Source organism: Pseudorca crassidens, chromosome X (genome assembly GCF_039906515.1).
Source record: "Pseudorca crassidens isolate mPseCra1 chromosome X, mPseCra1.hap1, whole genome shotgun sequence".
NCBI classification, from domain to species: domain Eukaryota; kingdom Metazoa; phylum Chordata; class Mammalia; order Artiodactyla; family Delphinidae; genus Pseudorca; species Pseudorca crassidens.
The window spans coordinates 100,647,508-100,661,832 of NC_090317.1; the positions used below are offsets into that span (position 1 = coordinate 100,647,508).

The window sequence follows — 14,325 nt, forward strand, 5'->3', positions numbered from 1 at the left end:
AATGTTGATGAACACTGAGCCATTTCTCTTTTCCTATCTGCCCACTCCCCCCATGCTGTGAGAAACATATGAATATCATCGTAGTTCTAAGAAAATATTTTCTTCCATACCTTTCACAGCAGCAGATAGCTCCTAAGTTTTTAATCAACTTTATACACTGCTGATGACTAGGGTGTTCAGAATACAATTTGTTGGAAGAAAATAAAAACTGGATATGACATAAGGAAACCCACGTTTGTCTTCTGACTCTTCATTTATAAACTGTGGACTTTAGATAAGACTTTCTCTCATGACCCTCAGTTTTATAATATATAAAATGAAGGTAATAATACCTATTTACATTATAGGGTTCTCTTACAACTCAAATAAGATAATGAAGGAGAAATATGTACGAGTTATGAAATGCTCTACAGATACTTGTTAATATCAAAATAATTATATATTCATAAAAGTCCTAAATACTAAATTCTAGCTAAATACTAAATCCCTATATAGTAAATGGGATTTCAATGCCACATACCAAGGACACAATTTGTAAGAATTTGTTTATGAATTTTTTCATATCACATAAATAAAAGAATGATTCCTCTAACATACTTATAAATAATTTCTTCATCCAGTATCAAAGAATACTAAAAGAAATTCACCTCAATTTCATTTTAATTTTTCATCGACACTGTATGGTTTCCCAGCTGTGTTCTTTGTTTTCATGGCTCCTTAATTAATGAGGCTAGTGCCATGTCTTTGTGATATTTTCCTCTGCTGTCCCTTTGTATGACACATTGAGCTATGTTTGTGAGAATCTTTGCCAAATCTACTAAAAACTCCATTGTACACTGCCAGAAAAGGAAAAAAAGAGCCCACAGAAGCACCTTTTCTTTCACTAAGCATCCTTTTTTTCAGCAATTAACAAGTATAATCAGACAAACTAAGTAAAGCTTAGAGTGTAAAGGACAGATTCTTTGAGATTCAGGATTTTAAGGATGTTTTTAAAGTGCTTAACACAGTCAAAATGCTGCTATTACACACTTCCATGTGTTTGTAAAAGTAGTATTTCTTTTGAAGCACTTCCCTTATCTCATCTCCAGGTTGGAAACATGCCCATCTTTGCAGATTACAGTACCATGCCCTGTCCTTTAGCAAGAACTCTATTAATTACCTGACCATTTAAACAAATACTTGGTGGGGCGCCTTTTAAAGCAAGCACCGAATGATCTCCCTGCTAATAACCTGATGACCATTGTGAAAAGGAAGAATGAAAACAAGAAGTAATATGTTGCCCTGTCTCAGTGCAGCTTTCTTCACCATATGGCCATGATGAAATCCAATCATCACAACATTCTCAAATTCACTTGAAGCTTGGAGAAAGTGAGGATCAAACCATGATGAGTCACTCTGGAAGGTTCTGTTGACAGCTGACTTGGAGTTAGGACGTGGTATGGATTAGTCCCAGAACTTTGACCAGTTTTTTTTATTTAGTCATTTTTTAAAAATTTCTAAACTTTCAGAGATTGGTATCTTTTGTGAAGGTTGGGAAAGAACCAGAGTACCCAGGAAAGCACTGGAGAAAACACACAAAAGCTGGCTCGTCAAGGTTCAGCAAGATATTTTCTATCTATAATCCTTGGGGCTGCCTACCAGGGCCCATACTGACATGGGGCGAGAAAGATGCCTAGAGTATAAACATAAGGAAGCACTCTCTGTCACTTGCACAACCCTGGTCCCAGCCCTGCTGCCTACAGAGGCATCTGATCAAATAACTTCATTTTAACTACTGAAAGACATAACCAATGAAGATATACAGTAAGGACAGCAACGAGCACATCACTGCACTCTTCCATTATACTTCAGAGTTCTCAACACGCTTTCATATATATTATCACATTATGACAACCACAATCTCCTGAGGCTAATAGTGCAGAATGTTTTTAATCCCACCTCAGAGATGAACAAACAAGTTTAGGGGAACAGTAGGATTTGATCAAGACAGTAGAGGTAGAACTTGAATTCAGGTCTTTGACCTATGTCCAGTACTCTTCTCATTATACTTCCCCAATACCAAGTCTTCCTCTGAGGTCCTTTATAGCATCAGATTTTTATGGTCCACATTGATTAGAATTATTTATGAAGTCACTGCAGTGGCTGGTTATTAACAACTTAAGAAAGAAATGACCTTAAATTTGTCTATTGTTCACTGCCCATATAACAGCCTTATGAGAAAGGAAAAATAAAAAGAATTCATCTAATGCTTCTTAATGCCAGGCTTAAACATTTTAGGGGCAACCAAAGCCATTTATAAGTCAACCTCACAGATGAATTTGTCACTATTATCACTGGTTGCACAGTACAATCATATTTTTGTTTATGTTATTATCAGCAAGCCTCAGAAACCATTAGCAGCATATGGGTTACTTTGCTAAGAGTTGTAAAGAAGCTGGGATTAGGGCAGGTTTATATAACATCAAGTTTGAGCCTTCTCTCCCTGTACTGGAAGATGTCCAGAAAAGAGCAGGGGAAACAAAAGACCCTTTCCAGTGAGCAACATGTGATCTGTTGGTCTTTTTCTGCACAGCCCTGCTTCAAACGAAACCTTTCTAACACTAACCAGAAATATGATTTAGGTGTCCACAAAAAAAACAAAAAAGAACAAAAAAAAAACAAAATACAAGCTTTGAGTTGCAAATCTAATTTCCTGGATATAGTGGATTAATGTGGAGAGAATCTAAGTTATTTAAAAGTAAAGAGAAACTTACTTCTCCCCATGTTTTCCTGTGGTCTCTGGTAGGTCCTTTGATGATGATTCCCTGTAAAAAACACAGCACACACACACAGTCAGATTCAAGTTCCATTAAAACTTATGTTGTCAACATGAGCATTTCATTCCAGTGCATTCCAATCTTACCCCCTTACCTAAATAAAACGGATATCTAACCTCACAGGACAGAAACACAGTATTCTGGAAGCACGGGCTCTACATCAGCTTACTATGACCTTGTTTATCTGGCATTAGTTTCTGCCCTTGCCAAATAAAAGTCATCAAATTGGTCACATGGTTTATCTCTTAGGAAGGCAGTGATATCAGTAAAAAATGGTGGACAAAAATGCCAAAAGGCCCAATTTTAATAACAAGGCTAGCATGTTATTAGTTTGCCTATCCCTGGTTTCTCTTCAATGTCACTCTGTGACAAATCCAATACCATTTATAGTGTAACATTTTCCTGAATGGTGTCAAACAGCAGTACCTCTAATCAAATTATCCCTGCAGCAAAGCAGCCCACAGAGTTACTACCAATAAACAGTATGAATCAATAACTATGAGCTACTGACAACAGAAACTCTGGAGGAAAAAAATACATATTGCAAATGCAGGTGTGCATGGAGGAGCAGCAATTTATACCATAATGCTTTATTTTCTCACAGGGTTTAATCACAGAACTACCACACATCTATTGTTCACCTGCCACATTCCCAGTATGGAGCTAAGCACCAGAGAGGCAAAATTATAAGACATAATTTATCAATACGTTAAGGAATATATAATCTACTTGAAGTCAAGCATGAAGAGGAGAGTGATGTCATCAAGATGGTCACATAGATCATTCCCAACTTCAGTCTCCCTCACAAGAAGACCACCTAGCAACTATGCATAGAAAAGACTCCATTGTGAAGATGTTAGAACCTGAGGGTAAGGCTGAAGCACCCTGCTGGACAACAGAGACTGAGAAGGAGCATATTAGAAGGGTGAGAGAACTGGATATACCCTGACCACATCACCCTCCTCCCTGTGGGGAGAAGTGGGAATATGGATTCCATAATGGGAAAAGAGAGCCCGAGGTGGACAACCAGCATATGGGACACTTCCAGGAGGCCCACTCAGGTCTTGCCTCATGGAGATCATCAGAGGAATCAGCTGGGCTTGACTACTGGGGATCAGAGAGAGATGGAGAAGGGGGGCGGAGCTTACAGCAAACACTGCTCAGGCTCTGGAAAATGGCATTCCTGCTCATATCAGTGCCTGAGCAAAGATCCCAGCCAGCAACTCTGGCCATCTGCAGAGCTGAGCCAGTGGCCCCTTCTGGCTAGGGAGCTCAGTTGGTAGTTCTACCTGATTTGGACCCACAATCAATGGGCCAGACTGGAAATGGAGCCTGTTCTACCATCCAGCCCATGAAGGCAAGCAAATACTCAGCCTTGCCCAAGTGCTCAGCATAGCCTCCAGTCTCTCCTTCCAGGAAGCCTGGCCAGGGAACTAGAGCAGCCACAAGCCCATCGTATAGCCCCACTTGGTCAGGCAGCCAAACCAGCAGCCCTGCCCAACTGGTGAGAATAGCCACTGGCCCTGCAAAACCAGAGAGCTGGAACAGTGACCCTGGGTGACAAGGGAACCCAGCCTATGGGACTGCTAGAGAGGGAGAGCCCACCCTACAATCCCACTCAGCCATGGATCCCAGCCTTACAACCCTGATAAGCAGAGAAGCCCAGTCTACGGCCCTGCCCAATTGCTGAACACAGTCTGCGGCCTTGCCCAGGCAGGAAGCCCAGCCAGTAATCCTGCCCAACCAAGAAGCATAGCCTGTGATCCCACCCAACAAGGAAGCTCAGCCTAGCGGCAGAGCACAGTCTACTGATCAGGAACACCAGAATGCAGCCCTGCTCAACTTCAGGGCACAGTCTGCGGCCCCACCTAATCGCAGAGCACAGCCTAAGGCCACGTCGAACCAATACGTCCTGCCTGGGGCCCTACTTAAACATAAAATCCAGCCAGCAGTACCACTTGGTCGTGGAGCACAGTCTGAGACTCCACACAACAAGGGGTGATTGCTAAACCCAACCCACAGCCCTGCTCAATCATGGAATCCAACCAGTGGCACCACCCTAGCAGTGAACACAGCCTGGGACTTTACCCAACTGGAGGTGATTGCAGAAGCCAGCTAGCGGCCCCATCTGACTGCTGAGCAAAACCAGTAGCCCCACCCAAACAGGGAGATGGTCACCCAGTGGTCCTGCTTGAACATGGAGCCCAGCCAATAGGCCTACCCAACTGTGGAGCCCAGCCAGTGGCATCCCCCCAACCTCAGAGCACAAGCAACGGCCTCATCTAACTAGAGACCCCAACAGCAAGCCCTGCTGACTGTGAAGGCTACCAGCTGACCTGTCCAGTAGCCTCAAGCAATCATGACTGGTGAAGGTCTTTCCCTACAGAAGTGAACGTGTAAAGTCTGGAGGAAACTGTTTAAACAATGCAAGGAATCAAGGATCACGAAGAAAATAGGTAAACATAACATGACACCACCCAAACAAACTAATAAAGCTCCAATAACTGACCCTAATGTAACAGAGGTCTATAAGCTGTCTGAGAAAGAATTCAGAATAATCCTCTTAAAGAACTTCAGTGAACTACAAGAGCACATAGACATCTAAAGAAAATTAGGAAAACAGTACACAAACAAAACAAAAAGTTCAAGAAAGAAAGGGAAACTATCAAAAAAAAAAAGAAATCTTAGAGCTGAAGAATACAATGGCTGAAGAATTCAATAGAACAAAATGGCAATACCTATCAAAAATTACTTTAAACATAAATGGATTAAATTCTCCAATCAAAAGACAGAATGGCTGAATGGATAAAAAACAAGATCCCAATGGCATGCTGTCTACAAGAGATTCAACTTTAGTTTAAAGGACACATATAGGATGAAGTGATAGATATTCCAAGCAAGTGGTAACTGAAAGAAAGCAGGGATAGCTATACAAATATCAGACAAGGTAGACTTTAAGCTAAATATAGTCATGAGAGACAAAGAAGGTCATTATATAATGAAAACGGGGTCAATTAATCAAGAAGATATGACAATTGTAAATGTTTTAGCACCCAACACTGGAGCACCTAAATATATAAAGCAAATACTAACATAAATAAAATGAGAAATAGCAATATAATAACACCAGTTTACTTTAATATCCCACTCTCAGCAATGGACAGATCATCCAGACAGAGAATCAATCAGGAAACAGTGGATTTAAATAACACTATAAACTAAATGGATAAAACAGACACATATAGAACATTCCATCCAACAGCAACAGAATACACATTCTTCTCAAGTACAGAGAAAAATTTTCTAGGATTGATCATATGGTAGGCCACAAAATAAGTCTCAACAAATTCAAGAAGACAAATTTTATCAAGCATCTTTTACAAACACTATGTTATGAAGGCAGAAATCAATAACTGTTAGAAAGCCAGAAATTTTTCAAATACATGGAAATTAAACAACACACTCCTGACCAACCAATGGACCAAAGAAGAAATCAAAAGGTAAATAAAACAAATTTTAAGACATACAAAAATGGAGAAGAACTTCAAGATGGCGAAAGAGTAAGAAGTAGAGATCACCTTCCTCCTCACAGATACATAAGAAATACATCTACACGTGGAACAACTCCTACAGAACACCTACTGAACACTGGCAGAAGACCTCAGACCTCCCAAAAGGCAAGAAACCCCCCACGTACCTGGGTAGGGCAAAAGAAAAAAGAAAAAAACAGAGACAAAAGGTTAGGGACGGGACCTGCACCAGTGGGAGGGAGCTGTGAAAGAGGAAAGGTTTCCACACACTAGGAAGCCCCTTTGCGGGCAGAGAGCAGAGCGGGGTGGTGGGGAGGGTGGGGAGGAGCTTCGGAGCCATGGAGGAGAGCACAGCAACAGGGGTGCGGACGGCAAAGAGGAGAGGTTCCGGCAAAGAGGAGAGGTTCCCGCACAGAGGATCGGTGCCGACCAGCACTCACCAGCCTGAGAGGCTTGTCTGCTTACCCGCCGGGGTGGGCGGGGGCTGGGAGCTGAGGCTCCAGCTTTGGAGGTCGGGGCCCAGGGAGAGGACTGGGGTTGGCTGCGTGAACACAGCCTGAAGGAGGCTAGTGCACCACAGCTAGCTGGGAGGGAGTCTGGGAAAATGTCTGGAGCTGCAAAGAAGCAAGAGTTTTACTTGCCTATATGTTTCACGGTGCGTGAGGAGAAGGGATTCAGAGCACCGCTTACAGGAGCTCCAGAGACGGGCACAAGCTGCGGCTATCAGCGCAGACTCCAGAGACGGGCATGAAACGCTAAGGCTGCTGCTGCAGCCACCAAGAAGCCTGTGTGCAAGCACAGCTCACTCTCCACACCTCCCCTCCTGGGAGCCTGTGCAGCCCGCCACTGCCAGGGTCCCGGGATCCAGGGACAACTTCCCCAGGAGAATGCACGGCGCGTCTCAGGCTTGTGTGACGTCAATGCTGGCCTCTGCAGCTGCAGGCTCGCCCAGCACTCCGTACCCCTCCCTCCCCCCGGCCTGAGTGAGCCAGAGCCCCCGAATCACCTGCTCCTTTAACCCCTTCCTGTCTGAGTGAAGAACAGACGCCCTCAGGCGACCAACATGCAGAGGCGGGGCCAAATCCACAGCTGACCCCCAGGAGCTGTGCGAACAAAGAAGAGAAAGGGAAATGTCTCCCAGCAGCCTCAGGAGCAGCTGATTAAATCTCCACAATCAACTTGATGTACCCTGCATCTGTGGAATACCTGAATAGACAACGAATCATCCCAAATAGAGACGGTGGACTTTGGGAGCAACAATATATATATATATATATATATATATATATATATTTTCCTTTTTCTCCTTCTGTGAGTGTGTATGTGTATGCTTTTGTGTGTGATTTTCTCTGTACAGCTTTGCTCTTACCATTTGTCCTAGGGTTCTTTCTGTCCCTTTTTTAAAAAAAAATTTTTTAGTATAGTTCTTAGCACTTGTTATTATTGCTGGATGTGTTTTTTGGTTTGGTTGCTCTCTTCTTTCTTTCTTTCTTTTTTTCTCCCTTTTATTCTGAACTGTGTGGAAGACAGGCTCTCGGTGCTCTGGCTGGGTGTCAGGCCTGTGCCTCTGAGGTGGCAGAGCCGAGTTCAGTACATTGGTCCACCAGAGACCTCCCAGCTCCACGTAATATCAAACGGCGAAAATGTACCAGAGATCTCCATCTCAACACCAACACCCACCTTCACTCATGACCAGCAAGCTCCAGTGCTGGACACCCTATGCCAAACAACTGGCAAGACAGGAACACAACCCCACCCATTACCAGAGAGGATACCTAAAATCATAATAAGGTCACAGACACCCCAAAACACCTGTCCACCAGAAAGACAAGATCCAGCCTCATCCACCAGAACACAGGCACTAGTCCCCTCCACCAGGAAGCCTACACAACCTACTAAACCAACCTTACCCACTGGGAGCAGACACCAAAAACAATGGGAACTACGAACCTGCAGCCTGCAAAAAGGAGACCCCAAACACAGTAAGTTAAACAAAATGAGAAAACAGAGAAACACACAGCAGATGAAGAAGCAAGGTAAAAACCCACCAGACCTAACAAATGAAGAGGAAATAGGCAGTCTACCTGAAAAAGAATTCAGAGTAATGATAGTAAATATGATCCAATATCTTGGAAATAGAATGGAGAAAATACAAGAAACGTTTAAGAAGGACCCAGAAGAACTAAAGAGCAAACAAACAATGATGAACAACACAATAAGTGAAATTAAACTTTCTCTAGAAGGAATCAATAGCAGGATAACAGAGGCAGAAGAATGGATAAGTGACCTGGAAGATAAAATAGTGAAAATAATTACTGCACAGCAGAATAAAGAAAAAGAATGAAAAGAATTGAGGACAGTCTCAGAGACCTCTGGAACAACATTAAACACACCAACATTCGAATTATAGGAGTCCCAGGTGAAGAACAGAAAAAGAGAGGGACTGAGAAAATATGTGAAGACATTATAGTTGAAAACTTCCCTAATACGGGAAAGGAAATAGTTAATCAAGTCCAGGAAGCACAGAGAGTCCCAAACAGGATAAACCCAAGGAGAAACACGACAAGACACAAATTAATCAAACTATCGAAAATTAAATACAAAGAAAAAATATCAAAACCAGCAAGGGAAAAACAACAAATGACATACAAGGAAAGCCCCATAAGATGAACAGCTTATCTTTCACCAGAAACTCTGCAACCCAGAAGGGAGTGGCAGGACATATGTAAAGCGATCAAAGGGAAAAAACTACAACCAAGATTACTCTACCCAGCAAGGATCTCATTCAGATTTGATGGAGAAATTAAAACCTTTACAGACAAGCAAAAGCTGAGAGAGTTCAGCACCACCAAACCAGCTTTACAACAAATGCTAAAGGAATTTCTCTAGGCAGGATACACAAGAGAAGGAAAAGACCTACAATAACGAACCCAAAGCAACTAAGAAAATGGGAATAGGAACATACATATCGAGAATTACCTTAAATGTAAACGGACTAAATGCTCCCACCAAAAGACACAGATTGGCTGAATGGATAGAAAAACAAGACCCATATATATGCTGTCTACAAGAGACCCACTTCAGACCTAGAGACACATACAGACTGAAAGTAAGGGGATGGAAAAAGATATTCCATGCAAACGGAAATCAAAAGAAAGCTGGAGTAGCAATTCTCATATCAGACAAACTAGACTTTAAAATAAAGACTATTACAAGAGAGAAAGAAGGACACTACATAATGATCAAGGGATCGATCCCAGAAGAAGATATAACAATTGTAAATATTTATGCACCCAACATAGGAGCACCTCAATACATAAGGCAAATGCTAACAGCCATAAAAGGGAAAATCGACAGTAACACAATCATAGTAGGGGACTTTAAGACCCCACTTTCACCAATGGACAGATCATCCAAAGGAAAACAAATAAGGAAACACAAGCTTTAAATGATACATTAAACAAGATGGACTTGTTACTTATAGGACATTCCATCCAAAAACTACAGAATACACTTTCTTCTCAAGTGCTCGTGGAACATTCTCCAGGATAGATCATATCTTGGGTCACAAATCAAGCCTTGATAAATTAAATAAAACTGAAATTGTATCAAGTATCTTTTCTGACAACAATGCTATGTGACTAAATATCAAGTACAGGAAAAAATCTGTAAAAAATACAAACACATGGAGGCTAAACAATAGACTACATAATAACCAAAAAATTACTGAAGGAATCAAAGAGGAAATCAAAAAAAATACCTAGAAACAAATGACAATGAAAACACGACAACCCAAAACCTATGGGATGCAGCAAAAGCAGTTCTAAGAGGGAAGTTTAGAGCAATCCAATCCTCCCTCAAGAAACAAGAAACATCTCAAATAAACAACCTAACCTTACACCTAAAGCAATTAGAGAAAGAAGAACAAAAAACCCACAAAGTTAGCAGAAGAAATCATAAAGATCAGATCAGAAATAAATGAAAAAGAAATGAAGGAAACAATAGCAAAGATCAATAAAACTAAAAGCTGGTTTTTTGAGAAGATAAAATTGATAAACCATTAGCCAGACTCATCAAGGGAAAAAGGGAGAAAACTCAAATCAAGAGAATCAGAAATGAAAAAGAAGTAACAACTGACATTGCAGAAATACAATGGATCATGAGAGATTACTACACACAACTGTATGCCAATAAAATGGACAACCTGGAAGAAATGGACAAATTCTTAGAAAAAGGCAACCTTCTGAGATTGAACAAGGAAGAAACAGAAAACACAAACAGACCAATCACAGGCACTGACATTGAAACTGTGATTAAAAACCTTCCAAAAAACAAAAGCCCAGGACAAGATGGCTTCACAGGTGAATTCTATCAAACATTTAGAGAAGGGCTAACTCCTATCCTTCTCAAACTATTCCAAAATATAGCAGAGGAAGGAACACTCCCAAACTCCTTCTATGAGGCCACCATCACCCTGATACTAAAACCAGACAAAGATGTCACAAAGAAAGAAAACTACAGGCCAATATCACTGATGAACATAGATGCAAAAATCCTCAACAAAATACTAGCAAACAGAATCCAACAGCACATGAAAAGGATCATACACCATGATCAAGTGGGGTTTATTCCAGGAATGCAAGGATTCTTCAATATACGCAAATCAATCAATGTGATACACCATATTAACAAACTGAGGAATAAAAACCATACGATCATCTCAATAGATGCAGAAAAAGCTTTTGACAAAATTCAACACCCATTTATGATAAAAACCCTCCTGAAAGTAGGCATAGAGGGAACTTACCTCAACATAATAAAGGCCATATATGACAAACCCACAGCCAACATTGTCCTCAATGGTGAAAACCTGAAAGCATTTCCACTAAGATCAGGAACAAGACAAGGTTGCCCACTCTCACCACTCTTATTCAACACAGTTTTGGAAGTTTTAGCCACAGCAATCAGAGAAGAAAAGGGAATAAAAGATATCCGAATTGGAAAAGAAGAAGTAAAACTGTCACTGTTTGCAGATGACATGATACTGTACATAGAGAATCCTAAAGATGCTACCAGAAAACTACTAGAGCTAATCAATGAATTTGGTAAAGTAGCAGGATACAAAATTAAGGCACAGAACTCTCTTGCATTCCTATACACTAATGATGAAAAATCTGAAAGAGGAATTAAGGAAACACTCCCATTTACCACCGCAACAAAAAGAATAAAAGACCAAGGAATAAACCTACCTAAGGAGACAAAACACCTGTATGCAGAAAACTATAAGACACTGATGAAAGAAAATAAAGATGATACAAGCAGATGGAGAGATATACCATGTTCTTGGATTGGAAGAATTAACACTGTGAAAATGACTACACTACGCAAAGCAAACTACAGATTCAATGCAATCCCTATCAAACTACCAATGGCATTTTTCACAGAACTAAAACAAAAAATTTCACAATTTGTATGGAAACACAAAAGACCCCAAATACCCAAAGCAATCTTGAGAAAGAAAAACGGAGCTGGAGGAATCAGGCTCCTGGACTTCAGACTATACTACAAAGCTACAGTAATCTAGACAGTATGGTACTGGCACAAAAACAGAAATACAGATCAATGGAACAGGATAGAAAGCCCAGAGATAAACCCACACACATATGGTCACCTTATTTTGATAAAGGAGGCAAGAATATACAATGGAGAAAGGACAGCCTCTTCAATAAGTGGTGCTGGGAATACTGGACAGCTACATGTAAAAGAATGAAATCAGAACACTCCCTAACACTACACACAAAAATAAACTCAAAATGGATTAAAGACCTAAATGTAAGGCCAGAAACTATAAAACCCTTAGAGGAAAACATAGGCAGAACCCTCTATGATATAAATCACAGCAGGATCCTTTTTGACCCACCTCCTAGAGAAATGGAAATAGAAACAAAAATAAACAAATGGGACCTAATGAAACTTAAAAGCTTCTGCACAGCAAATGAAACCATAAACAATACCAAAAGACAACCCTCAGAATGGGAGAAAATATTTGCAAATGAAGCAACTGACAAAGGATTAATCTCCAAAATTTACAAGCAGCTCATGCAGTTCAATACCAAAAATGCAAACAACCCAATCCCAAAATGGGCAGAAGACCTAAACAGACATTTCTCCAAAGAAGATATACAGATTGCCAAGAGACACATGAAAGAATGCTCAACATCATTAATCATTAGAGAAATGCAAATCAAAACTGCAATGAGGTACCACCTCACATCAGTCAGAATGGCCATGATCAAAATATCTACAAACAGTAAATGCTGGAGAGGGTGTGGAGAAAAGGGAACCCTCTTGCACTGCTGGTGGGCATGTACATTGATACAGCCACTATGGAGAACAGTATGGAGGTTCCTTAAAAACCTAAAAACAGAACTACCATATGACCCAGCAATCCCACTACTGGGCATATACCCTAAGAAAACCATAATTCAAAAAGAGTCAAGTACCGCAGTGCTCATTGCAGCTCTATTTACAATAGCCAGGACATGGAAGCAACCTAAGTGACCACTGACAGATGAATGGATAAAGAGGATGTGGCACATATATACAATGGAATATTACTCAGCCATATAAAGAATCAAAATTGAGTTATTTGTAGTGAGGTTGATGGACCTAGAGTGTGTCATACAGAGTGAAGTAAGTCAGAAAGAGGAAGACAAATACTGTATGCTTACATATATATATGGAATCTAAAAAAGAAAAAAAAAATGGTCATGAAGAACCTAGGGAGGATAATGGGAATAAAGTGATAAAGGGAATAAAGATGCACACCTACTAGAGAATGGACTTGAGGACACGGGGAGGGGGAAGGGTAAGCTGGGACAAAATGAGAGAGTGGCATGTACACATATACACTATCAAATGTAAAACCGATAGCTAGTGGGAAGCAGCCGCATAGCACAAGGAGATCAGCTCGGTGCTTTGTCACCACCTAGAGCAGTGGGATGGGGAGGGTAGGAGGGAGGGAGACACAAGAGGGAAGAGATATGGGGATATATGTATATGTATAGCTGATTCACTTTGTTATAAAGCAGAAACTAACATACCATTTTAAAGCAATTATACTCCAATAAATATGTTAAAAAAAGGTACTAAAAATAAATGAAACCAAAAAAACCCCAAGAAAAACGAAAACAAAAATAGAAACACAACACAATAAAACCAATGTGATGCAACAAAGCATCTCACTGCTTTTGAGAGGAATGAGTTCTAAGAGGAAGTTTATAGCAGTAAACTTTTAAGAGAAAAGAAGGATCTCAAAAGAACAACCGAACTTTACCCCTCAAGGAATTAGTAAAAGAAGAACAAACTAAGCCCAAAATTAGAGGAAGGAAATACTAAATATCAGAGCAGAAATGAATGAAATAAAGAATAGGAAAACAATAGAAAAGATTAACGAAACTAAAAGTTGGTTCACTGAAAAGATGAACGAAATTTACAAATTTTTAGCTAGACCAAGGAAAAAAAAAAGGACCCAAATAAATAAGGTCAGAAATGAAAGAGGAGACATTACAACTAATACCACAAAAATACAAAGGATCATGAGACTACTATGAATAATTATACACCAACAAATTAAACAACCTAGAAGTACTAGCATAGGAAAAAAACAAAACAAAACAGAAAGACCCAAAGAAAAGAATCCAGAATCCAGAAATAAACCCAAGCATATAAGGTCAACTAATATTTGACAAGGGAGGCAAGAACACTCAATGGGGAAAAGACAGTCTCTTCAATAAACGATTCTGGGAAAACTAGATATTCACATGCAAAAAAATGAAGGTGGACCACCTACCTTACGCCATCGACAAAAATTAACTTGAAATGAATTAAAGACTTAAATGTAAGACTTGAACTCATAAAAGTCCTAGAAGAAAACAAAGGGAAACAACACAGGCAAGAAAAAGCACAAATAAATGAGA

At 40.3% G+C, this 14,325-nt stretch overlaps 1 protein-coding gene across 1 annotated transcript in view; it reads right to left on the reverse strand.

Moving 5' to 3' along the window:
* PRRG1 (proline rich and Gla domain 1) overlaps positions 1-14,325 on the reverse strand; it is a 135,232-nt gene that overhangs the window by 63,394 nt on the left and 57,513 nt on the right. The window contains exon 2 of the mRNA XM_067722217.1: positions 2,754-2,804. Within this exon, the coding sequence (XP_067578318.1) occupies positions 2,754-2,763 (10 nt within the window). The 5' untranslated portion in view covers positions 2,764-2,804. The remainder of the gene's footprint in view (positions 1-2,753; positions 2,805-14,325) is intronic.